This window comes from Panthera tigris, chromosome C2, assembly GCF_018350195.1.
Source record: "Panthera tigris isolate Pti1 chromosome C2, P.tigris_Pti1_mat1.1, whole genome shotgun sequence".
NCBI classification, from domain to species: domain Eukaryota; kingdom Metazoa; phylum Chordata; class Mammalia; order Carnivora; family Felidae; genus Panthera; species Panthera tigris.
The window spans coordinates 38,211,473-38,237,162 of NC_056668.1; the positions used below are offsets into that span (position 1 = coordinate 38,211,473).

General features: G+C 34.7%; 1 protein-coding gene and 1 non-coding gene across 2 annotated transcripts in view; one reads left to right on the top strand and one right to left on the bottom strand.

Annotated features, from left to right (window-relative positions):
- Positions 1-280: 280 nt before the first annotated feature.
- Positions 281-388, bottom strand: LOC122230807. The gene has a single exon (XR_006207892.1). It is a non-coding gene; the product is annotated as a U6 spliceosomal RNA (small nuclear RNA).
- A 5,495-nt stretch (positions 389-5,883) lies between these two features.
- Positions 5,884-25,690, top strand: part of CADM2 (cell adhesion molecule 2) — a 261,876-nt gene continuing 242,069 nt past the window's right edge. Inside the window, exons 1-2 of the mRNA XM_042999149.1 lie at positions 5,884-5,923; positions 9,878-10,027. Coding sequence (XP_042855083.1) covers positions 5,884-5,923; positions 9,878-10,027 — 190 coding nt within the window. The remainder of the gene's footprint in view (positions 5,924-9,877; positions 10,028-25,690) is intronic.

Below are 25,690 nucleotides of genomic sequence, written 5' to 3' on the forward strand. Positions count from 1 at the left end.
CCAATGTCTCTTCAATTTACAGCTTTCCTTTTTCTGTTTACTTTATTTTTATAGCTACATTTTGTATTTTTTAAACCATTATGTATTTGAAATTAGGGTTTAATAATGCTTGTTTTGTTTTCTTGCATTTTTTTTCATTTAATTTGCTCCTAGAAATGTTACTAGGAATTTTAATTTTCCTCGAGGCTATTATATATTGTAAAATGTATTATAATATAATTTAATTTGTTACTTTCTTTAACTATATGAACTGTGTAAGACCTACTTGGTGAAATGGAAAATATAGGTGTCATTTTTCCCCCTTCTCACTTGTCATCTTTGTACAGAGGCCATGCTTATTTTCTCTGTATGGTTCCAATTTTAGTATGTGTGCTACTGAAGCGAGCACTTTCCCCCTTTTTAGTCTTGGGTTAAAGTTTTTCCCAGAAACTTCAATTTTAAACACTTATGTCCCACCCAGTACTTTTTTTTTTCTTCCAAAAGATTGATTATTGTACATTCAGCACTATATTCCTCACCCTGTCTTTAGAAGAGTCCTACCATCTGTGTGTTCCTTTCCAGAATATTTCCTCCAGGTTGACATCTCAATTTAGAATTTAGTTACGTGATGGAGCTTTCCTGTGAACCAGACTGTGATTGTGGTCATAAATTTCTTTTCTCTGGAAGGCTGCCTCTCAAATGTTCATCAGTTAGCAAGTAAAGCTAGTCAGTTCTATCTAGGTCATGTTCATTCACCCTGAAAGCAGTATTCTAGAGAGATAAAATGAATTTATACACACATGATAATTACCAAGTAAGCCTTTATGAAGTTATAAAAATAATTCTAAATTTCTCTTATTCTTTTATAATGCTTTGTAATATCTACAGTTTCCTTTTCATTTTAAAATTATTTCCTTTGCTTTCTGGTTTTCCACATTACAATACTTGAAGATATATATGTATAGGAAGAAAAACAGCTTTAAGGAAATAAATGTGAACAATTCATCAAGTTCATTTTTTTCCTTGAAAAACTATCATGTCCATTCAATAAATTACTGTTTGCTTTTTGAGAAAACTCAAAACACTTTAGTAGATAAGTTAAATATAGTTAAATTAATGAAAACAAATATATTTTAAAGCCTTTATTTCTAAAATCTACTTCAGTTGCAGAACCCGATATATTTTTATTTAGTCTGGTATACTAAGTCCTTAATATGTTAACAACGTTTTGTTTATTATGCATTTTTGCAGAATAAGAGGCAGAAAGGAAGCAAAGAATGAAAAGATCTGATTTTGTACAAACATAAGTTTTTAAAATGTTGGGCATATTTTTAAAAAATCAGATAATGTTAAAAAATGTTAATGTTTTATTTATTTTGGAGAGACAGACAGAGAATGCATGTGGGAGGGGCAGAGAGAGGGAGACACAGAATCTGAAGCAGACTCAAGGCTCTGAGCTGTCAGCACAGAGTCTGATGCAGGGCTCCAGCTCAGGAACCGTGAGATCATGACCTAAGCCAAAGTCAGACGCTTAACCTACTGAGTCACCCAGGGGCCCCTAAAAATCACATAATGTTTTAAAACATACTAAAGCAATACAACCAGTAAGCAAGGACATAAAGCAGCTATAAAATAGCATTTCCCAGGATATTGTAAATATTATCTGAAACTTAGAATTCTGTAAATTAAGGAAAACATAGATTTTGTGATATGGCTAAGTAATATAAAATTAATGGAAGAAATTTAAGAAATCTACTTTGGATAGAAAAAAATAACTGCTGGGAATATTTATAATACAGAAAGCCGAAGTATACAATCTCACAAAAACATTTTGAAATGTAGGGAAAGGCACTGATGTTATATCTCACCTACATTATACATTTCTTCAGAACCAGCCCTGATTCTGATAATCAAGAATTGACTCTTAATTATAAATCCTATCATAGACACAGCAAATAGTAACTAGTTTTGATATGATGTTATGTAGTTAACTGGGTCACCCACTCACAGTCACTGTGTAGGTTAATTGGAAACAATCCAATGGTAATCCCATCGGTTTCCTGGTTTGCTATGAATGTCCAGGAAAACCTATTATCACATTCTGGAAAAGGGAAAGAGAGGTGAAATTTCTACAGGAGAATTATGATTCTCTGGGTCAGGAGCTGTGGGAGCCACTGTAAATCTGAAAGAGCCTTTTGTCATGGATCAGAAGCCAACAAAGGCCCTGGGCCAAACTTTGAGTACACAGAGATTCTGCTCCAGGAGTTGGGAGCAGAATGGGTCGCTCACAATGGCCACAGTGAACACCAGAATCTGGTCTACAGGATTGTAACTGTTGAACCTGCCAATTTGGCACTGTTATGCTCCGATATCAGAAAGAGAAAGCCCTTCCAACCTTCCTGGCCTTGCAAGACCCACTGCCCGCCAGCTTTGTTTCTTTCCTGCCTTGGTCTGGCAGTTGCAATGGAACACAGGTCTCCAAAGTGCTTCCTGTCTCTATGGAAACTGGCAAGCAGTACCAGACTGATGGCCATGCTCCATAGTGGCTGGGCAGAGGGTGGCACAGAAGGTGGATACCAGGTGTTATCCCTATAAGGCAAGCTGAATCCTGAAAGGATAGAGTCAAAGAAAAATAAATGATGTGGTAACCTAGGAAAACAAAAATACTTAAAGTTTTTCAGAACAAACCTAAGTGCTAGAATGAAATCACGGGAAAATTACTAGAGAATTCTAAATATTCATGGGAACAGAGGAACATTCCAAAAGTGGAAACATTTTGCACTTAGTTATCAGTCTTAATCTTTCCTCCAATTTCCTTTCTCACATGATAGAGCATTTATTGCACTTCTCTTGAGAATTTTAAGCTTGCATTAATAGCATTTGTGCTTTTCAATCCAATAGGCTTTAGTATGCAATATGTGTTTCAGTACACACAACTACTGAGCCACAACTTTCACATTAGAAGGTTATTTGTTTAGAATGCCTTCAGTAATTTAGTGGAAGTAATAGCATGCTGTGTGTGCATTTAGATATATTTTTAGACTCTAAGCAATAAGAATGATCTTGAACTTTCTAAGATTCAGGTTCTTTGTATAAACCTCAAACCTGTTGATTGAACAGAAGAGTTGGAGTGGGGAGGGAGAGAAATACAAAGCTGGGAAGAGTTGAGGGAAAGACCTAAAGCATAGTAAGGTGCCTTTGTATTTCAGTTAAAAACAAATTGCCTATTCCTGTCATTTCTTGTATTTCAGATCCTTTAGCATATTGTGTATCTACTGATCCATTTGGCCCTTCTGCTTTTCATAACCCAAATATGAGAACCTTAATATGAGACCAGTATTTTGCATTTCAAATGAGGTTCTGGGAGCACCTGGGTGACTTAATCGGTTAAGCGCCCGACTCTTGATCTCAGCTCAGGTGGCGATCTCCTGGTTTGTGGAATCGAGCCCCTCTCCAGTTCTGCACTGAAGGCATGGAGCCTGCTTAGGATTTTCTCTCTACCCCTCCCCTGCACGTGCTCTCTGTCTCTCAAACTTTTTTTTATAAACTTAAAAATAAAATGCAGTTTTAGAGAGTACACAAAAATATTTAAAAACAAGCCAAAACATTATGCATGCCATTTGATTCAGATGCCGATAACTCTACTTAATTAAATGATTTTGTAGGCTTCACTGACAGTTTTCATTAAGTATAAATATTTTCTAAAATGAAGGATCAAAATAGGTGACATTGCTTATCTCATGAGAAGTTCATGCTTTCCTTTTGAAAAACTATATCTTAAATTCTCTTCACATCTTGTTTTTATTTGTTCTCCTTCACTGTTGTTAAAGCTGGTTCTTCCTTTGAGAAAGTTGTGCTCATTTTCAGGAAGAAAAATAATGAGGGTCCTCAGTTCCTGTTAAATAGCCCACAAAATTTGATCATTTACCCTGAAAAATCACTAACTGTAACTCACTCCCTCTCAGATGTGCAGAGACTCAACCTCTGCCTGTCTGTCTAGATATATCTCAGGTGATTATTGCTCTTGGTAAGTAAGCACTCATGCACAATGTGCACTGATCCACTGTTGTGGCCCACATTTAATCTTTAGCGCAGGGAAAGAGATGGAGAAAACCATTGCCTTCACTCATCATCCATTCAAGAGATAGCAAGGCTTGAATGATGCCGTTTTTGGAAGCAGAGCCGTGTTTTGGGATCAGTGTTCAAACATGCATCTTTGCCTGTCTGCTCTCTTTCAACAATACTGCTGGCTTCAAAGATCTCCCTTTGCTGCTTTGCCTCTCCACGGTAGTGGCACATCACAGCCTGTCAGCAAGGTCCAGGTGGCCATTAACTTAGAATTTGCTTCTTTATGTACTATTGACAGTGTGCTAGGTTCTTGGTGGTCAGTCAATGAAAGCATTCTTGAAATGTGTGAAGCAAGGACAGCCCGTAACTAACTGAGGTCAACTGAGGCCAACAAGAGTCAAGACTCAGTTCATTTGATTTTGAGTTTGGTAATTCCTAATCTAGACAGGGAAAGGTTTGAACCGTTTTTCTCTAAGTACGTGAGAAATGGAAACATGGAAGGAATAATGGCAGCTTCTCTGTCGGCTATTTAAAGACAGGGTCAAAAGAGCCATCTTTGCAGGCTATTGAATAATTGCTCTTCATTAAAGTGACTTTCACAGCAATAAATTAGCAAATTGTTTCCATTTAACTACTGAAACTAACCTAAATGGTTTTCAATCACTGATACTGGTTAGAAATAAACTTGGCAGACTATGAAGAGTATTAGTTCAACAGAATAGAGGAAAAAAGATCATTTAAGGGACTTTTATTGAATACTGGTGGGTGGGAGGAGAAAAGGCCTCTTGGAAAATGATGTGAGGATAAAGGGGGAAAAAAGACTGAAGATACTCAGAATTTGAAGAAAAGAACTTCAAAAATGAACTGTATTACATTAGAAAGAGTTCATTGGTTTTCAGAAAGAAAGAAAAACTTTATTTATGCTATATATGTATGCAATACTCTCAACAAGAGACATCCAAGGTAGCTTTTCCAGTGGTGTTCTATAAATGTTTAACACCTGGCTCTGTGGGAAAAAACACTGACTTGAGTTGTTTGCCAATTTCCATAGTGAAAAGATTCTCAGTGTGGTCCATTTCCAGCTACCAAGGCATGTCATTTAGCAAAAGAGAAGAGTTGACTCTCCTGAGCTGATATGACTCAGCTCTAGCATATCACAACTTTTACTTGAATTTCAAGTGTTCCTTCAATTATTAAAAATAGATGTAAAAGGGGACACATGGATGGCTCAGTGGATTGAGCATCTGACTCTTGATGTCAGCTCTGGTCATGATCTCACGGTCTTGGGATTGAGCCCCATATCAGGCTCTCTGCTGGGCATGGGGCCTGCTTCAGATTTTCTCTTGAGATTTTCTATCCCTCTGCCACTCTTCCCCACTTGTGTGTTCTCTCTCTCTCTCTTTCTCTCAAATAAAAATTAATGAAAAAAAAAAGATATAAAGTTCTACATGCAGCTTTGAATTGTTTGACTCCAAACTCTATGCTTGTTTTATAAGTTAGTCAGAATTAAGTTCACTTTATTTTCAAAGCATTTTTTTGGTTAAGCACATGAGGTTTGAAGACAAAGTGCAAGAGTTCAAAACCTAGCTGCTGTGCTTTCTAGCTGTGTGGCTGTGGGCACATTATTTAAACTCTCTTTGCATCAGTTCCCACATCTTCAAGGCAGAGATAACAACAAGGTTGACATGAAACGTAAATCACTAATAAAAGAAATGCACTTAGAATAGTGCCTAGAATATTGTGAAGGCTCAGATAAGCTTAGCTTTATTTTTCTTATATTTACCATTGGCTTAGTGCTTGTGGAGGATGAGATGATAGAGGAAGGGTACTGTTAAAATGGATGTTGATGCAAGGGAACTTGGACCAGGAAGGGAAGGTAATATATTTCCATTTCAGAGGTCTGTCTACCTAAAAGGGCTTAGTTAGGGCTTATTATACTTCATATCCAAGAAAAGTTATTATCTTTTATGCTTTTCCCCTTCTGGAGCATAAATTTGGCACAGTCTGTCTTTTTATGTTTCACTTTGGGGGCTGACAATGGTATTAGATGTGTCCGTTCTAGACCACAATCTGTTATATCTTATGTACACTCCTCGTGATTTTCAATTAGAACTTCATAAAAACTGTCTTAAGATATTCTACTAATAAGGGTTTTGAAATTTAAATTTTCCATATATATATATATTTTTTTTTCTTGGTGAAGAATCAGTCTCTCCTTCTGCCCCTCTATTTTGACCATGAACAAATGCTACAGACTTGAGTTATTCTGGTCATTCTACTGTCACAAGTTCCCCTACAAATGCCAGCCTCTACCCTGTGAAGATGCTTCATTTTGGACAATGAGCACCCACTAGGAGTTCCAACTCACAATACAGAATGTTAAGCAATGCAGCTGATTCAAAGATAAGGAAGACAACCTCATCACCTGCCCTTTAATTAGCCTGGGAACAAGTAAAGGAGACTGATATTTATGCAAATAATGAAAGGGAATAAATACAAGGAGGGGAGGAGGAAAGTGAAGGATATAAGCTGCCTGGAAAAATAGAAAAATAGCCAGCTTCTACAATTCTAAATTGGAAGTTTGTTTCCTTTAAAGATGATCATAAACTTGTTTGATAAGAATAACTCCTCTGAAATCTAGGATGGTGCTGAGCTCAGCCAGAGAAAGGATAATTTTACAGTAAGGCCCCAAATGGTATGACCAAAGCATCTCACAAATTCTCACAGATAGGAAAAAAATAACGAGTTATATACCACACCTACACTGCCTTCTCCCTTGCTATCACACCCTCTCCCAAAGTTTCTGAACTCTGCAGTCTCCTTAGCAAGTTTCTCTTCCTCTGTGCATCTTTCAGATGTTGATTCATACAAGGCAAGGCATGTAGTAGGTCCTTCAAAATATTTGTCTGATGATTGCATTGCAAATGAATCCTTAATTTGGTAACACACTAATTTTTCTAATTGGAAAAATTGTTAACTTCTTTGGAAAGACTCTCTGAAATGGAATTAAATGACAAACTTGAGCCACAAGGAGTTAAAAGAGAAAAGTAGCAGTTAACCTGATGCTCTCTCCAGGTTATAACCAGAAGTAAAAGGCAATTCAAAGCTTGAGAAGAAGTTTGACTGCCTACAAAACTGGCTTTTGAATTGATTTTGGAAACCACATATCCTAAGGGTATTTAAGATTAGTAGATTCTCCACATGAGTTTGCTCTCTATTGGGAAAAACTAAATTATTTGACTGCAGGGATTTTAGGCTGCAGGTCCCAGGGAATAGAAGTCATAATACTTTAAAGTCAGAATCTACGTGGGGAGAAGATGGAGGGAAGCTGTCCTAATCTCCTACCTGAAAGGACAGGCATAGGTATACTAGTGTATATACAGTACAGTATATACAGTACCTGGCATGTAGAAGACCCTAACAATTATTACTTTCTTTCTTCTATAGACCAGTAAGGAAAGATTTACTAAGGAAATTATTGTCCAAAGTAAGTTTTGAATAGGATAGGATATTTAAGAGCACTTGCTATTGACATCCTCTGTTATTTGATTTTAATGTTATAACTGAAATTTATGAGGGCATAGCTCGGCTAGGTATGGAATTGGAAATTTCACTGTCAAAGGGTTTACTCATTTATTTTGTTGTTGTTGTCTAATTCACACTTAAGCAAATAGTGACAAAGTTACTATGGCTCAGCAGCCCTTGTGGAAAAATAAGAATAAAATTCTCAACTTTCAGAACAAACTCCAAATGGTTCATTGACTTTGTTTCACCATGGAAAATCACTTAACCTCCCAGTGTCAGTTTACCCATCTGTGAAATGAGAAGGATAAGATTTTCTTATGGGGATGTTTTGAAAATTATTTTGCAAATGTAGTGGATGAAATTATTGCAAGCATCACTGCTCTTTTTCCACTTCTTTAAAGAAGCAGACAATATTATTTATGTACCAGTTGATAGTCAAATTGTTATCTGGGGTGAACTGTGTATTCTTATTAGCAGCTGTGTGCTTTTTACTACTTAAAGAATCCCACCTCCCCCAGCTTGTTCAATTTATGTGTTACATCAATGCCTGGGAATTTGAGCAAAATATCTTAAAATCATTCTGAGCTTCATATTTATGAGCTGCTCATCTGATAACTCTGGTAATTATTCCTTCTTTCTGTTTTAGCTCATGTTTTCTCTTATGTGGTTTTCGCCTCACCTCACTTCACAAGATTGATAGTTCTCCACGTTTCCCTGCTAGAGGTCACCTCTGAGCTGAAGGCAAAACACATCCCACTCTGGCTCCTGTTGACTTTTAAGTCAACTATCAAAGAATTTATTCCAGACATCTCCTAACCTCAATTTAAAAACTCCACCCTAAAGATTACAGGGAGATATCCTGGGGAGTTGCCATAGTGACTCTAAGAGGTTGGCATTGAGAAGACAAAGCTACTGATATCAGATTTTATACTTGATAGGCTTAATTATATAACATGGTCATGAACCTCTGTGCTTGTGTCACTTAGGTCTGGAAAGAAATTTTCCCCTTCAGGCTCTTCTGTCTCTTACGGTGCCAATCAACAGGCTTCTTGGTAATAAGATCCTTTATGCCAATAGCTCCAGCATAACCTCAAGTGGTGCTTGTAGTAATGATAGAATCATTACAAAACGAAAGAAGAAAAGAGAAATATATTTCATGGGTGTGATTAAGTCATCATAATGTTCTTGCATATGTAAATTATCCTTGACTTAATGAACTACCTTGCTCACATAATAGTATTTTAACCTGGCTCTGGAAAGTCATTTTCTACCCATGTTGATAATTGCTACTGGATTTGGCAGAGCTCATCTCCAGATCACTTACTAGAGTGAAATTTATGTATTATGTTTCCATGTGCATGAGTTTTGTTTTAACTATTAGAAGTGTTCTTACTAAGTAAAGTTATTATATGAATTATCTTAATAAATTAGTATGATACTTAGGAAGATAGGAAACTTGATTATATTCTAATGATCTGATTTGACAAAGGTCATTTGAAATATGTTTTTTTTTTCTTGATTATAAAAGAAATATATATTCATTGGGGAAATCAGGAAACAAGAAAAAGGAACAAAGGGTCACTTGAAATACAGGATTTTTTTCTTGATTATAAAAGAAATATATATTCATTGGGGAAATCAGGAAACAAGAAAAAGGAACAAAGGAGAATATTATCACTTCTTCTAAGTTAATCTCTTTAAGACTTTGATGGATATTCCACAAGATGAACACTTCTTGAAAAATACTTACATTGTTCTCCCCAACACATTTTGTGTTTCTAAAAACAGCTGCATCTACAAGAAGCTCTGATAAAATAGGATTCTTTTTTTTTTATGTTATCAGAAATTGAATCTAAAGTTCCAGTATCCATATTTCATAGACTTTATTCAGGATTATAAAAGCTACCAGGGAAGTGTCTTATGTGTTTCCTCTCCTGCATTAGAGAGTTCAATTCAGCCAAAATTATTCCAGTGCCTTATCTTCAAAGATGACTAGAACCACTCCATATTATTAATGCAAGGCCAAAGGAAATTAATGACAATCATGTTACTATTTGCATATAAATCTTCATGTGTGCCTAGGAAGAAAAGATGGTTTTCTGGAACATATAAGGGAGTATGAAGGAGTCTTGTCCTCTAATTAAGGACTTTCAATTATTTTTTTTCTGTCTTTTTGTAATATATAGTTATGTTGTTGTTTGGTTGGTTTAAATTTTATTTGGAGTAAGAAGTCCAACATAGTTCTTGGGAAGTTAATAATTTTATAACTCTCATTTAATCAACATTTTCTTTAATCCCCTTTTAGGCAGCCAAGGGCAGTTTCCACTAACACAGAATGTAACGGTTGTTGAAGGTGGAACTGCGATTTTGACCTGCAGGGTTGATCAAAATGATAACACCTCCCTCCAGTGGTCAAATCCAGCTCAACAGACTCTGTACTTTGATGACAAGAAAGGTGAATACATTTTCTTTTAAATGTTTTAATCATATTCTGAAATATCCTAATTATAATGAATTTATTTTTCTAAGATGATTCAAATTATTCGTTTTGATTACAAAACTGCCGCTGCTTGTATTTAAACATGTTAAATATTAAATACTTTAGTTTGCAAGTCATAAACACTAAAGATAACCTATGTCAACTTTTTAATAAAATAAACAGTTACAGTTCTATTTCAAAAATCATTTTATGCCTTCTCTTAACCATTATATTCTCTTTAGATATCATATTCCTTCATTCTTGTAATTGCCTTCTGTATAGATTAAATGCTTTTTCCTCACTCTAGGTAATATAATTTTTTTTTAATTAACCTTAGTTTAATATATTTACAAGATGCTGTATGATTTTGGAAAGTTTTGTGACATTATTCTTATGAATGGTCTTGAAAGTAAGAATTGTAGAAACCATTCCCATAATAAATTTAAGTATCTGCATGTTTCAAAATAAACTGAAATTAAAAAGCTGTATTTACTTCAAGTTGAGTTAGACTTCATTAATTAACTGGGCTCCTAATTGGATGATAGGTTTTGATTAAACTTTTTTGGAAAGTAATGAAATTCATAATATTTAATTCAAGCAAACAACTAAAATTATACACTGAATTTCTAAGCCTTCATCCATTATTATAAGTGCTGGGGTGACGTGGGGGGGAAACGAGTTCATGAACTATAACAAAAATAAGGAGCTGTTGCTTTAGATTATTTAAATTATATAGAATATAAATATCTATATATCAGCTCTTCAACATGGTCTTAATATCTGGATTTCTTATGAATCTGTGTAGATAACAGTAAGAAAATTTGAAATCAGCTCCATTTTAATGATTAAAGTGTAGTCAAATTAGTCCAATAAATGTGCCCATTCCCCCTAAGATAGAAATTCACTATGTTTTTTACCTCACTGTAGTTTTTCTCTTTGATGTACTCCAAATTTAAAATGAAAATTTTAATTATTTTCAACTTTAATATGTAATGAAAGATTGGCTAAAAATCGAATTTATTGACTCAATTTTTTTTTTTGAGGTTTCCTTTGTAAAAGGCGTTAGAGTTAGTGAACAAACAGATAAAATATCTGCCCTTATAGGGACATACGGTCCAGTAGGGGACAGACAATGAACACATGAACAAAATATATTTTAGAGTACATTGTTAGGGGACAAATATTCTCTATCTTGATAGATACATAGATGCATAGAGACATTATAGCTATCTACAGAGAGAGAAGGACAGAGACAGAGAGACAGAGAGAGATGGAGAGTGAGAGAGGAAGAGTGAGACTAAAAAACTGGCTCGAGTGATTGTGGAGGCTAGCAAGCCTGAAATATGCAAGGCAGGCCAGCAGACTGGAGACCAGGAAAGAGTCAATATTGCAGCTCAAGTCTTAAGGCAGTTTGGAGAAAAAATCCCTTCTTCCAGGGACCTCACATGTTTCCTCTTAAGGTTTCAACTGATTGAACAAGACCACATTATGCAGGCTAATCTGCTTTACTCAAAGTGTACTGACTTCAATGTAATCTCATCTAAATATACCTTCACAGTAATATCCAGATTGGCATTTGACCAAATATCTGGGTACTGTGGTCTAATTAATTAGTTGTCACATAAAGTTAAGTATCACAGAAGGTCAGGCTAGCATTTCTATAGAAGTACATTACTTAGAAAGAGTTTTTATTTATTGTTTTATTTTGCTATTTAAAAGACAAATGCAGCAGATATCACTAAAGGCCATATTTTCATAGAAGCACAAGGAAGGGGCTAAATGTCTCACAGTCATGTGAGATTTAAAGTTAATATTGTCATTTAAAGATTGTGAGTTAAATATTGACCAGACTTAAAGCCAATGGGTTGACTCCATATTTATATTTCTCATGTTTTGATTAAGAGTGTTTGATGTGAAATCATTCATGTTTAACAGGGACTCGTAGTAGTAGACATTTCTTTTGGTTTTTTTTTTGTTTTGTTTTGTTTTGTTTTGGTACTTTAAGAATATTTTAGAGAGTCTGAAAATGAATTTTAAAGCCTTCATCTGCTAAACACTCACTATAACAGTATTAATACAATTTTAATTCCTATTAATATTATTGATTATTTAATGCTTCTTATTAAGGACTCTTTTATCCCATTTAGAAGTTTTTAACAGATTTTATGAGACTAAAATATCTCTTTGCAATTTGATAAATATGAGAAATATCTAATGCAATAGTTTAAAGCTTAAAGAAAGTATATTATTCAAGAGTAAAAATTTGATTTTGTGAATTAATTATTTTACAATTTCATAAATAAAACCACAAAAAGTAGCTTGTATCTCAAGTATATTCAATAGGAATGAAAGTTGTATAAGTGAAAATGAAGCTTAAAGACTTTTGATTTCACTGGTTCTTAGTAAAAAATATATCTAAGTTTTATCATGCTAATATTATGTAAGCTTTATATTTGGTTTTAAATCTACTAGTGCTTTTGGGGTAGTGATGGCACATCTCCTTGAAAAAAATGTGTCAGTGTTTACTTTTCTTTGCTCCTTTACGGTGTTTGGAGGAATTTGTGATTGCTGTTTAAAACCAGTGATCTCTGTTGCTTTTCAAAGAATGAAGTCACGGTGGTTAAAAAAGAAAATATATAAGAGTCACACAGAGATTCAACAAACTCTTTTTGCTTTTAATATTAGTTGCTTACAAGTATTTGTAAATAATTATTTAAACATATATGCCCAAATATAAGGTGACATCAATTTTAAGAAAGTCTCTTGTTTTCTCAATGGTATAAAGCAAGAGAAAATGTTTTGGGGGCCACAGTCCTTTAAAGATAATCATGGAACAATGAAATATATACTTAAAACTATTTAATTTGTTGATCTGATTATATGTGCATATTTAAACTAAAAGAAAAACATATATTCATTTAGAGACATTGCTTTTCCATCCTGGCATTTAAGGAAATCATCTTACTTAGCAGTGCTTTTTCAAAGTGTAGGATGTTATCAATGAGAAATTTGTCCCAAGAAACAATTATGATTTTTTATGACACCAGAACAATTTTTTGTTGTTCATTCATCCTGCAGGAGTATAATAATGACCTCCACGATGTAACAACATATTGTCCTGCTTTTTAAGGATATTTTTGAGAGTCATGTTTACAGTGACATCTACAGTGGTGAGGTCAAATCCTCAGGCACAAAAACAAAATCTATACAAAATGTCTTTGCCTCCTCTTACAGTGATTCTATAAGTTATCCTTTATAGAACATCTAAAACCAGAATTGATTCAGGGTATTTCAAGCTAATGTGTTAGGATCTTGTTGAAAAAAAAAAATGCTTGTAATACAAGAAATGCAAAGACTTAGAAACAAGGCAGCCCCTCTTTCCTGAGGGATAGTTATGGTGAGAAAAAAATCCATCATGTTATATTTGGGATATATAGCAACATATTCCTGCATCTTATTGCCATAAAATCGCAATATCTGATCATATGAGTTGTTGTAGTGTGAACTTGCTTTATTTTATTTTTTTCTTTACCAATTGCTATGATAGCTTAGAGTCATGTTGAAAAAAGCCTCCGTGTGTGTATGTGTGTGAATGTAGTATAGCCAGTTTCTAGTTTTGATATTAGATTGTTTCTAATTCTAACCCTATTATGGTTTTAAAAATCTGTTGCAACAGAATAACAGAAAGTTGTGCATAAAATACCCTTTCATGAGTGGCAGTCTAACGTGTGTTCCCTCACAAGTCATTGGTTCAGTTCCTTTGTGATGTCTCAGTGGAAGGGATCTTTGACAGTGATGTCCATCAAATGCAAGAGTTTCAAAATGAAAGCATTTTTTGACGATGCCAAATCACGGTTTGTCCCACATCATCTTTTTGTCCACATTTACCCGCCTCACTTCAGTCCTAAAGCTTATCTTGAGCAAACAAACATGCTACATTGTGCCAGAGCCTAAGTACAGAAGCTGAGCATGGGTTAGCATGACTGGAGTAACACACACATGCTGTGCAAGTGACAACTGCTCAGGAGAACAATAGAAAAAATGAGTGATTGTCTGTGTCTCTGATTGCACCACCTTTTGCAGGTGGCTGCTACTGTTACATAAAGGCTCCCTCCTTAATTCTGTGCTTATTTCTGTCTCATATTATATTGCCTATTGTTTTCAGGAGCTTTCAAAACAGAAGTTTTGAAGGGTATACAGTATCACAGTGTTTTAATTGTGTTTCAGGTGCTTTTAAAATGCAGCTGAGGTTGGGGCGCCTGAATGCTCAGTAGGTTAAGCCCTGACTGATTCCTGCTCAGGTCACGATCTCACCGTTGGTGGGATGGAGCACTGCATTGAGCCCCGCATAGGGCTCTGCACTGAGAGTGCAGAGCCTGCTTGGGATTCTCTCTCTCTCTCTCTCTCTCTCTCTCTCCCCTTCCCCTGCTCTCTCTCTCTCTTTCTCTCTTTCTCTCAAAATAAACTTTAAGAAGTGCAGCTGAAGTTGAAAAGCTTTGGGTTAAGCAAGTAAATTTTCACAAAAGTTCTGTATCCCTAAACTTAGGTTTTTGTACTGACATAGGTTATTGAGAAGGAAGGGAGAAGAGGAAAGAGGGCAAGTGGCCCAGAAGAATGGAACAAGTGCTTCTCATTGACACTGTCACTGCTGCTATGAGCCCCAAAACATGTTCCGAGAAGTTTTTCATGCTACCTGAAGACACAGGTCTGGAAGGGTCCTTCCAGCCTATGAGGGTTGAACAAAGAACTCAGGATGGCAGCCCATTGGCCCAGTTCAAACTGGGAAACCTTTCTTGTTTATTTGGAATTATTAGCTAAAGAAAAACACGCTGTGAGTGGACAGTTGTTGGTCAGCTAAAGGAGAATTAAGCTGAAGCCTGTTCCTGGTAGTCTTTGTAAGGGAGGTTAAATGTGAATATTCAGGAACTCTTCTCAGATGGAGATAGGTGTGTGTGTGGCGGGGGTGGGGGGGGAATTGGCTAAGGTGAAACTAATATCATAAGATTTCTCATTCAGGTAAAATAAGGGGGAAAGCAGTGAATTCAGCAATAAAAACTCGGGCTTTTGCCACCTTGCGCACGTTTAATATGATCAGTAGCCTCCTCATTTACAAGCAGAGAACTAAGGATCAAACTCTCAAGGAAAATTGTCCACAGACATTCGGCAAATGATGGGTAGTGAAGACATTTGAATCCAGGTATGACCTCTGTGTCAGTTTTCATCAGAATGCCCCTGAGAACAAAGGCATCTGGCACCCGGTCGGGTTAAGTATAACGCAAGTGGCCTCTACCATTGATATTGGCAGCTGCCTTTTAGTTAAAGAGCAGGAGTTCCTTTCAAAATGTTGAAGACACACATAGAGTAAGACAGAGGGATAAATTATAGTCAGCACTTCCCAAGAGAATTTTCCATAACAAGGACAGTGTTCTATATCTTTGCAGAACAAAATTCTGTAGCCAGCAGCCACATGTGAATATTTAAATTTAAGTTAAATAAAAATTAAATAAAATCAAAATTTAGTTTCTCAGTCACACTAGCCACATTTCAAGTACTCAACAGGCATGTGTGGCTAGTGGTTACTATTTTGAAAAGCACAGTCCTAGATGTTGATTCACTCTTTAGATGCCGTAATAGACCTCATGCAATTCCAGTCTCAGCTAGTAGAATATGTATTTTCCAACGGAGACAACCCTAGGTCATCGTGAAAATGTATTGAATATTAAATAAACAAATTTTTGCTGTGTAAGTTGCATAGCTTTAATGGGAACATTGCATCAGACACAGGAGTCAGATCTGGCTTCTAATCTTGCTTCTGACCCCAATTAGCAGAGTAATAAAAGGGGTTCATCGATACGTGACCAAATCAGAGGTTCCAGTGTTTGGATCAGAACTGCATTTTAAACAATTTCCCTGTCTACTTTCTGTGTATCTGAACACCAAAAATCATTAACCTATGAAGTAAATATTTCATTACAATTCCATTTCATTTCTGCATAGTTGCTATATGAAGCCTTTTTTCTAGAACACTTAAGAACCTGCAGATCTAAATAGAAAACAAAACTCAATAGGATGTTTTACAGGTTCTAATGGGTCAGAGCGACCGAGACTAGACATAGCTCATTCATTCACTTGCTATGTATGTCCTTCTTCTCTTTCTTTTTGCAAAAATCTTACCACATCTGTTATTAATAGTAGGTAAGCATTTGGAATAGAGTGGATATAAGGAGACAGAGAGAATAGGGAGTGTTGTTCATTGACACACCACAGGAATGCTGTGTGGCATTTGGCAATGGAAATGAAAAAATCAATTAGATCATTGCGTGTGTTTCTCTGCAGGTGTGGGGGGGAAAAAACAATTGAAGTACTACAATCTGATCACTTAATGCTCAGGAAAAAACACTTCAATTCCTTCCTATTATTGACAAAAAATACCTTGGACAAACATCTCCAGGGGTGCATAGTATATGCATTAAACAGACATATCTCTACGTGCTTGTATTTGTTTTATATAAAAATGTAAAATACATAACTTTTTGTGATATTTCTCTTCACAGTAACTTTGTTTTTTTTCAATTATGTTTGAATGATTCTCAAATATTTCTTGAAGGAAATTTCATAACTAAAGGAATGAAAATAAAATTTTACTAACGGCGTAACCAAAAATCACTGGTCTTAATTATCTAATTATTCTGCCGATAATTTTACATTAATATTGGGGGCAGTGGGAGAGAAAGAACATGAATAAAGTGTCTTAGAACAAGGAGTGATAAGGAGAAGAAAAATGAGATGAACCTCAAATGAAAGCACAAGATTTCCTGGCTCCATGCCAACAAGTACCACCTGACAGTGTCTATACCCACGACTGGTTTCCATCAATGTGACAGACTTTAAAATATTAAAAATTAACTCAATAACGCAGTTATTAAAGTGGTCAACATTACCCTTCTTTTTGCTTTCTTAAAATATTTTTTTCAAATAATATGTATAAGTTACAATAAAGACATGGAATTAATGATGACAACTTAAAGGTACACAATACAAATTTTTAAAAAACCTTTAGGTTTACATTTTCTCACTGTATTCACAACAACCCTGTACAGTGGGCAGTCCCATTTTATGTATAAGGTCCCATTTTATATATGCAGATTTGAATAACTTGAGTAGTAAATGACAAGACAATGATGAGCCTGAGTTTTCTTGGGATGAGCCTAATTCACTTTATGCTGGATCATTCTGGTAAGGACTTCATTTTATTGTGGGTTTTTTTTCTTAATTTCCTGTGGAAATTATCACTTCTTTTAGGTCTTTACTCCCAAGTCAACTTCTTTTTTTTTTTTTTTAATTTTTTAATGTTTGCTTATTTTTGAGAGAGAGAGAGAGGCAGGCTGCAAGCAGGGGGAGGAGCAGAGAGAGAGGAAGACACAGAATCAGAAGCAGGCTCCAGGTTCTGAGATGTCAGCACAGATCCTGCCGTGGGCTCAAAACCACGAACTGTGAGATCATGACCTGAGCCGAAGTTGGTCACTTAACCGACTGAGCCACCCAGGCGCACCCCACCAAATCACCTTCTTAGTAGTAGATCTCCTGAGCACACTTTATTTCATATTTCAACTCCATCATACCACAGTCATTTCATATGCGTTAGCAGATTTTCTAGCAAATGCATGCATATTAAATGAATATGAATCAAGTTACTATTAAAAAAATATAGTCGAGGTAATAAAGAATGAGCACACTATTTACAGATAGGTACAGGCATATGTAAAGGAACTGGTCAAGATAATACAGCACCCAGGAGCTAGCAATGGTAAGAAACCAGCCTACCGTTGGGCCTGAAAGGGTGATGAAAAAGCAAAAGCTATGATTGTGAGAGGAAGCTTCTGATTAGAAGCTATAACTGATTTGGAAGGGTGGCCTATAGAAATATGTCAATTGCTCTCTGTTTCTTCCAACCTTCTGATACCTTGACAATGCTTTCCATGGTCTGAGCCCAAATGGAATCCATAAGTCAAGGGATCCTGGGTAGTTTACTCTCTCAGAGCAAAGAGCAGGAAAAGAAACACATATATCTGGAAGGATATGCAGGAAGTAACCATCGCTACTTATCATGCACAAAGTTCTTCTTATCCAGTTTTCAGTAAAGACAATTTCTATGGAAAACTTTGCATCACTTTACACTCACAACTACCTTCAATAGAATTATTTCTTTTGGGGAAAAATAAGTAATAGTATTGTTTCCAAAACATATTAATTTTTTCAATGTTATATTCCTCAAATTTAATATATATATTAAACTCTGTGCTAGTAGATATTTGTAAAGAAACAATTTCCTTTCACTTAATCTGCTAATGACAATGCCATTATTGGAAATTTTCGTTAAGCATAAGCAAAATCTTCAGTTGTACATAATATACTTTTTTAATTTGTTTACTCTAGTGTAGTTTAAGTCCAGCAATTTCAAGAGAAACATAGATAACCACATACACTATAAATTTTACTAGTATAGGGTAGATTAAGTTATAATAGCATCAACATTTGTAACTTGGACATTCAAAAGCACATATGTATGCCTGAATGCTTTCAGGAAATGTTAATTCTTGGATATTTTGGAATTCAGCATACTTTCCATAATTGATATTATATTTTAGAGAAAACTAGGTTTTACTAATGTTACTACTTTTTTATAATGCTTTTAATTTTAAAATAAAAGTGAAATATAATACAAATCAATTAGGTAGTTGTAGGTCTCTGAGATTGAGCAAATTCCTGAACTAAGTGCTCTTAGTTATCGTACATTGCACTAACATTTTTTTAGCAAACCCTACAAAGAGAAGAATATTCAAAATATTTTATTCTAACTTCTGGTGATTAGCTTGTGTGTTTATCTAGCCATTCATTCAATAAATATTTGCTAACTATCTAAAGTGTGATAAGTACTATGCCTGGTTGTTTATAGTTATTGTAGCTCTTTGATTTTTTAGTAGTCCTTTCCATGTTGAATAAGAGCTACTCAAAAGAAAGCTTGTCTTGGTTAAAGTTAGATTCCCTTTATCTTCTAATTATATATGTTTCTGGGAACATATTTTATAAGTATATTAATATATTAGTAAGATATATAGAGTCAGTACGTAGTCAGGATTTATTAAAATGATCATAAACCACCTGAGGAATACCACTTTTATGATGATGGCAGTAGAAGTGGGATGATGGCTAGAGTCAGGTTAGGTGGATAGTCACCACCATTGTGTCATCTGTTTCCATCTCCCAAAGCAATTTAAAAAATGCAAACAATGACCAACCAGGTTTTGGGGAAATGCTTTGGTATCTTTTATAGTATTTCAGATCCTCAATTTGGGGAATTAATAGTTATTAAAGAAAGGAGGTTTTCACTAAGTAAGTGCCCTTATTCTATAAATGTCTAAGCAGATTTAATACTTAAAAAAATTTCCAAGTCACAATTTCAGTTCTATTCTGTGAAACACCGTGATGTCCCAGGAGTTATACTGGGCGTTGGAACTACGAAAGTAAATACAATATGGATTTTGACCTCAAGTAGCAAGTTGTCATGTACCATCTATATATAGAGATGGTGGATGATGTAGGGGGAAAGTATTGGGTCAAGCATTCCACAGGTAGATAAATACAATTCTACTTATTTCATAGTAAGCCTCATCACTGAGGAGGTGAAATTCCAAAATAATTGGTAAATATGTCCTCCATGAGCCTAGGGAAAAATCATTTCACTTGAAATACACATGACTGAAAATATACTATTTGGATAAAATGAATTTATTTAAAGAAACAGTTGTAAATAAACTATTATGTATTATTTGTCAAATATGTGAAGTAATGGTATACTGCGCAGAGAACTAATTTCCTGGTGACATACTGATATGGTCTCTATGTTGAACAGCCTTTGAATCAGGATCTGATTCACAGACCATGGAAAATGTAAGGTGTAAGATATCCTGACATTTTTAAGTAAGTTTCAAAATAACATTGACATTATAATTCTTAGTAAGTACAAGAAAATCACAACAGTATCAATATATACTGTCCATAATGTATAAATTTAATTCTGTTTGTACAATTACATAATTTTGGCTTATGCCAATATAATTCTATTTAGGTAAAACATAGTGTTAAAAGTTTTACTATTTAGGAGCACCTGGGTGGCTCAGTCGATTAAGCATCCAACTTTGACTCAGGTCATAATCTCACGGTTTGTAGGTTCAAGCTCCATATTGGTCTCTCTGCTGTCAGCACAGAGCCCACTTTGGATTCTCCATCCCCCTCTCTCTCTGCCTCTCCCCCACTTCCTCTCCCTCTCTAAAAATGAATAAACATTAAAAAAAAGTTTTACTGTTTAATTTTTAGTGTTTTTTCCCATTCTATGGTTTTCTTAATAATTTACGACAGACTTTAAGACAGTAATATCCCCACCTGTGATGAATCTACATTGTAGAAATGGTGCTAATTATTTTTTTTTAGTTTGAGACTGATGAAAATTTAGCCCTAGAACAAACATAAAGATTATTGTACTCAAAAACATAGTCAACTGCATTTGTCTCTCCTAGTTTCAAAATCCCAGTAGAGAGAAATGGATTGGTTCAGCTAACATTAGGTGCTTCCACTGTGCTTTGCAGTGTAACTAGGGCTGGGGCAAGCAATCACTATAATTTACATCTACATTCAGTAAATCTTACATTCGATAGGTTCAGTGTGTGGAATCTATGTAGAATATTCTTCTCTCTTGAAAGAATCACTTTTTATGAAGAGAACTTCAACATAAAGTACAGAACAAATAAGGAAACTCTATTTCATATATTACTACTTGGATGCCCCTAATTAGAATAGCCTCTTTTTAATCCCACTGAGCTTTTTAATGTGTGTGTGTGTGTGTGTGTGTGTGTGTGTGTGTGTGTGTGTCTAATTCTTTTTGGTAGGCCCCACGCTGGGCATGGACCCTGACACAAGGCTCAAACTCAGGACCCTATAATCAAGACCTTAGTTGAGATCAAGAGTTCGAAGCTTAATCGACTGAGCCACTCAGGGACTCCCCCAGTGAGTTTTTTTAATAAGTAAACTTGGGAGTATTGATCTAAGTACCAAAAAGTAAGACATAAAAACAAACAGCCATTCAGTAATGGTGATGCTAATTTAAAAACTATTAGATTATTGGTTTTTTGGTGGAGTCTTTAGGATTTTCTATATATAGTATCATGTCATATACAAATAGTGACACTTTTACTTTTTCGGTACCAGTATTTATGTTTTTTATTTCTTTCTCTGATGTGATTGCTGCTGCTAAGAGGTTCAGTACTATGTTGAATACAAGTAGTAAGAGTGGAGATCCTTGTCTTATTACTGATCTTAGAGGAAAACGTCTGAGTTTTTTATCATTGAATATGATGTTAGTTGTGGATTTTTAATATATGGCCTTTATTATGTTGAAGTACATTCCATCTAAACCTACTTTGTTGAGAGCTTTTATCATGAATGAATATTGTGCTTTGTCAAATGTTTTTTTCTACATCTACTAAGATGATCATATGGTTCTTATACTTTTTCTTATTAATGTGATATATCACATTGGTTGATATGCAAATATTGAACCACACTTGCATCCCTGGAATAAATCCCACTTGATCGTGGTGAATGATTTTCTTAATGTATTATGGGATTTGTTTGCTAATATTTTGTTGAGGATTTTTGCATCTATGTTTATCAGAGATATTGGCCTGTAGTTTTCTTTTTTTGTTGTTGTTGTCTTTGTCTGGCTTAGGTATCAGGGTAGTGCCAGCCTCATAGAATAAATTTGGAAGCTTTCCTTCTTTTTTTATTTGTTAGAATAGTTTGAGAAGAATAAGCATTAACTCTTCTTTAAATATTTGGTAGAATTCACCTGTGAAGCCATCTGGTCCTGGACTTCACTTTGTTGGAAGTTTTTTGATTACTGATTCAATTTCATTACTAGTAATTGGCCTCTTCAAATTATCCATTTCTTCTTTATTCAGTTTTGGAAGGTTATATGTTTCTAGGAATTTATCAATTTCTTCTAAGTTGTCGAGTGTATTGTGGTTTAAAATGTTAAGGAATATGATCTACTTTTCAAGTTATTCATTTGTGCTTTTTGTAATTAATTTTGGATATTTCCCATATTTATAAAAACTAAGTGTTTTTCCTCCGTCATACCTCTTCAGGTAACATTTCTCCACGATCAAAAAGAATAATACAATTTAGAAATAGCTTTTAAAATAATAAAGATTTTAATGTATTGTTTTATACTGTGTGAGCATGAAGAGTTATAAATTAGTATAGGCACTCAATTTTCCTTAGTTTATTATTTCTTCAGTCCCAGCAGACTCTCGTGAGCAATCTTTGGAAATAGCAGTAAATGAGCATTTTGCAGCACTGTGAAGTGTAGGAGGCAGTGTTATTTTAGTGCCAAAGTGTGGGTGTTTGTCAGAATTAAGTCTCCTGGTTTTATGCCTATCTATATTGAGACTGGACTGAAGTGAGTAGACTGAAGTACAAATGGAAAATGGGAAGGAGAAATGCTGAATGATTGGTCTACATGTTCTGTAGTATTCACACTTATGTTTTAGAAAGAAAGGTAGTAGTATATATCAAGACAGACTTTCTTCTGTTGGACTTTCAAAGCCCCTTCAAATACATGTAGCCAACTTTTCTTCTGATGCTGAAAATTTCATGCCACGAGATGGGATAGCCTATTTCCTAATAGTGGATTGTGATAAAAATATCTCCCAGGGAACCATATCTATGCTTTTCTATGGAACTGACCATTGTTTATTATTTTTTTTCTTTTTTTTTTTTTTTGTATCTTAAAATCCTAGCTCATGAACTTTTGCAAACATGATAGAAGTTGGTTGGCTGAAGTTTATAGGCTTGATAGTCAAGGAAGCCGAGTTTAAATCCCAGTTGCATCATGGATTTGTGTGTGATCATGAACCAACCTTGACCAATTATGTAAACCAATTTTAGTTCCAGCCTAAATGCCTCTAGAGGCCAATGTGTTGTGGAGGACCACCTGCTGCTATGTCCAAATTTGCAGGCTGGAACTCTTCTTAGAGTTTATTTTGAGATTTTTGACATGTTGGAAAATCAAATGCTGCAGCAACAACAACAAAAATCTGCCGTTGAAATCTTAAGCAATTTCATTTTAACAGGAATTTGAGATTGTAAATACTATACTCTCTTTAGACTGGAAGTGGCTGTGGATGGGTAAATACCGAAAAAAAGCCTTTTCATAAAACAAAAATGTATTTAAGTGATGATATCCAGCCTCATTCTTTCCTGGGTGCTACGACTATGTTGAAGATGAAATATGGAGGCTAAGTTGCTACTGTAAAGGCTTTGGGAAAAGGGACCTACATTAGGGAAAGAAAACTTAGGAAGAAAAGAAGAGTTCTCTCCCCTTCCTGCCTCACTTTATTTTATGTTGAGTGTAAGCTCTAAGGTGTAAGATATTAACAAAGAGATGTGGGGCTCTCCCACCTGCACAACTGCCACTGAGTTTATGTGAAAAGAGTGGCAAAAAGTCACAATGGAAGCCATTCCTTGTATCTCAATTCTGGCAGCTACTTTAATGACTTTGTTGTCCCCTTCTACATAGTGACTAGATATCTAGTAAGTCAAAATGTACATTTGTATTTTGTTTATTACCTCCTCACTAAATACTCTCACTGGTTCTAAGAGTATTTGAACTCCTTTTAGGTTTCTCATTATACAACCCTGAATTGTCTACAAATAATTGTGATTCTGCTTTAAAATGGCCATAGCTCTACTTTTATATTTTGTTTCCTGCTTTATTATGAGCTCGGTATACATTTTTTTTTAAACAGAGAAAAAAAAAGTTTAGTGTTTGAAGAGCTATTTACACTAAATGGAAAATAGAGGTAAGGAAGTAGAGAGGAAGAAAATATTTGAAAGGTATTCAAGCAAGGGATTAAGTGACTGAGCTTGGTGATGTGATCAAACAACCAAAAATCAATCTCTAGTTTGCGAACAAGGAGCAAAGTAGCCTAATTAATTATGAGTAGCCATATGATTGATTATGTTATTAATCTAATATCACCTATGTATGTGATGTCATAGAAGGCATAGAATGTCAGAGAAGGCATTACAAAAGAAATTAATTATAATTCTTAGTTTCTAAGGGATCCTAAGATTATAGATTCAAAATAATTAGTGTTTCATTTACTCTATCTTTCTGGTTTGATACAATATATATCAAACTACTATAGGTAGTAGAAGGGAGAGGAGCAGGTTTTTGTTATTGTTGCATGCACAGGGAATTAAGGTGTCCTTTCTGCAACTTTCAGACGAAGGTTCTACACGTGGAGCTGCAATAGTGACCACAACAGACAAACTAACCTTATTCATGGAGCTCAGTCAGTGCTTCTCAAATCATCTGTGGCAAGAGATGTTTTTTTTCCCCTAAATCAAGATTAAGTGATTCTTTTGTAAAGTACAAAAAATGGATTATCAAAAAAATTAAATAATAAAAATAAAAATGAAATAATACAAAATGCAAGTCCCAACTTTTTATTATTAGGTTCTACAACCATAATATATGAGAAAAGAAAAGAATTTTAAAACTGTATGCCTTCACTGAGTATGAGTATATTAGGAACAATGCAGAGAATTATTAATATACTTGTATTTTTTTGTTATTCTAAAATTAGAACTAAACAAAAAGTTATGAATAGAAACTGCTCATATTAAAAACCTACATGCATAGTTTGAATGAACATTATATATATCAACTGTTTAAATTTTAATGTGACACAAACTTGCTTCCTGCTTGTTAATTTGTCTAATCTCTTTGGATTGACTATAGCATTTCTTGTAAGGGATGATGTATAATCTAAACTTTTTCCATGTCTTATATTAATAGCAGTCATAGAGGAGAAAAGACAAGTATGTTAACAGGATGGAAAAAGAGATTTTGAAGCAATGTCAGCAGTCTTAAGATATTCATTTTAAACTCTATCCAAATGAGGCAAGTTTTGCTACATTTTCAAAATTCATCTTCAGTCCTTCATTAGTATACAGTTCCAGTATGTATGCTGTAAAGTTATATAATTAAACATATTTTGATGAAAAATATTGATTTCAGGATCCATGAATTTCTATACATGGGTCTTTTTTAATGGGATATACAATTCAAAATGCCCCATCAATATTGTAAAATGGTCTGTAATCACTTTTTGCAAATGTCAAGATGATCACATACTTTACTGGTAATTGTACATAGTGTATGGATCATGTCATAAATAATTATTCTTAACAAGAAACTCTATTCTTCCAAGCTTCTAACTTTTAGGTTTTGGCCTTCAATCTTACCTGCCATTGCAAAAAAATGTTGCATTCCCTCCTTGCAAGAAGTATTAAGATCAGTGAAGACATAAAATATTATCAGACAAATAAAGATGACTGGCTATCTAACTCACATATTTAAAATTTGGGAATGGGCTGATTTTTTTTTTAATCTTCAAACATTCTCAACAAAAGATTTTACTTCTACAACTTTCGTGCCTCAATATATAGTAGAGTTGTTTATAATCAATCTCTATCTGTGTATCATAAGAAAAGAAAATAATCTTGGGGCACCTG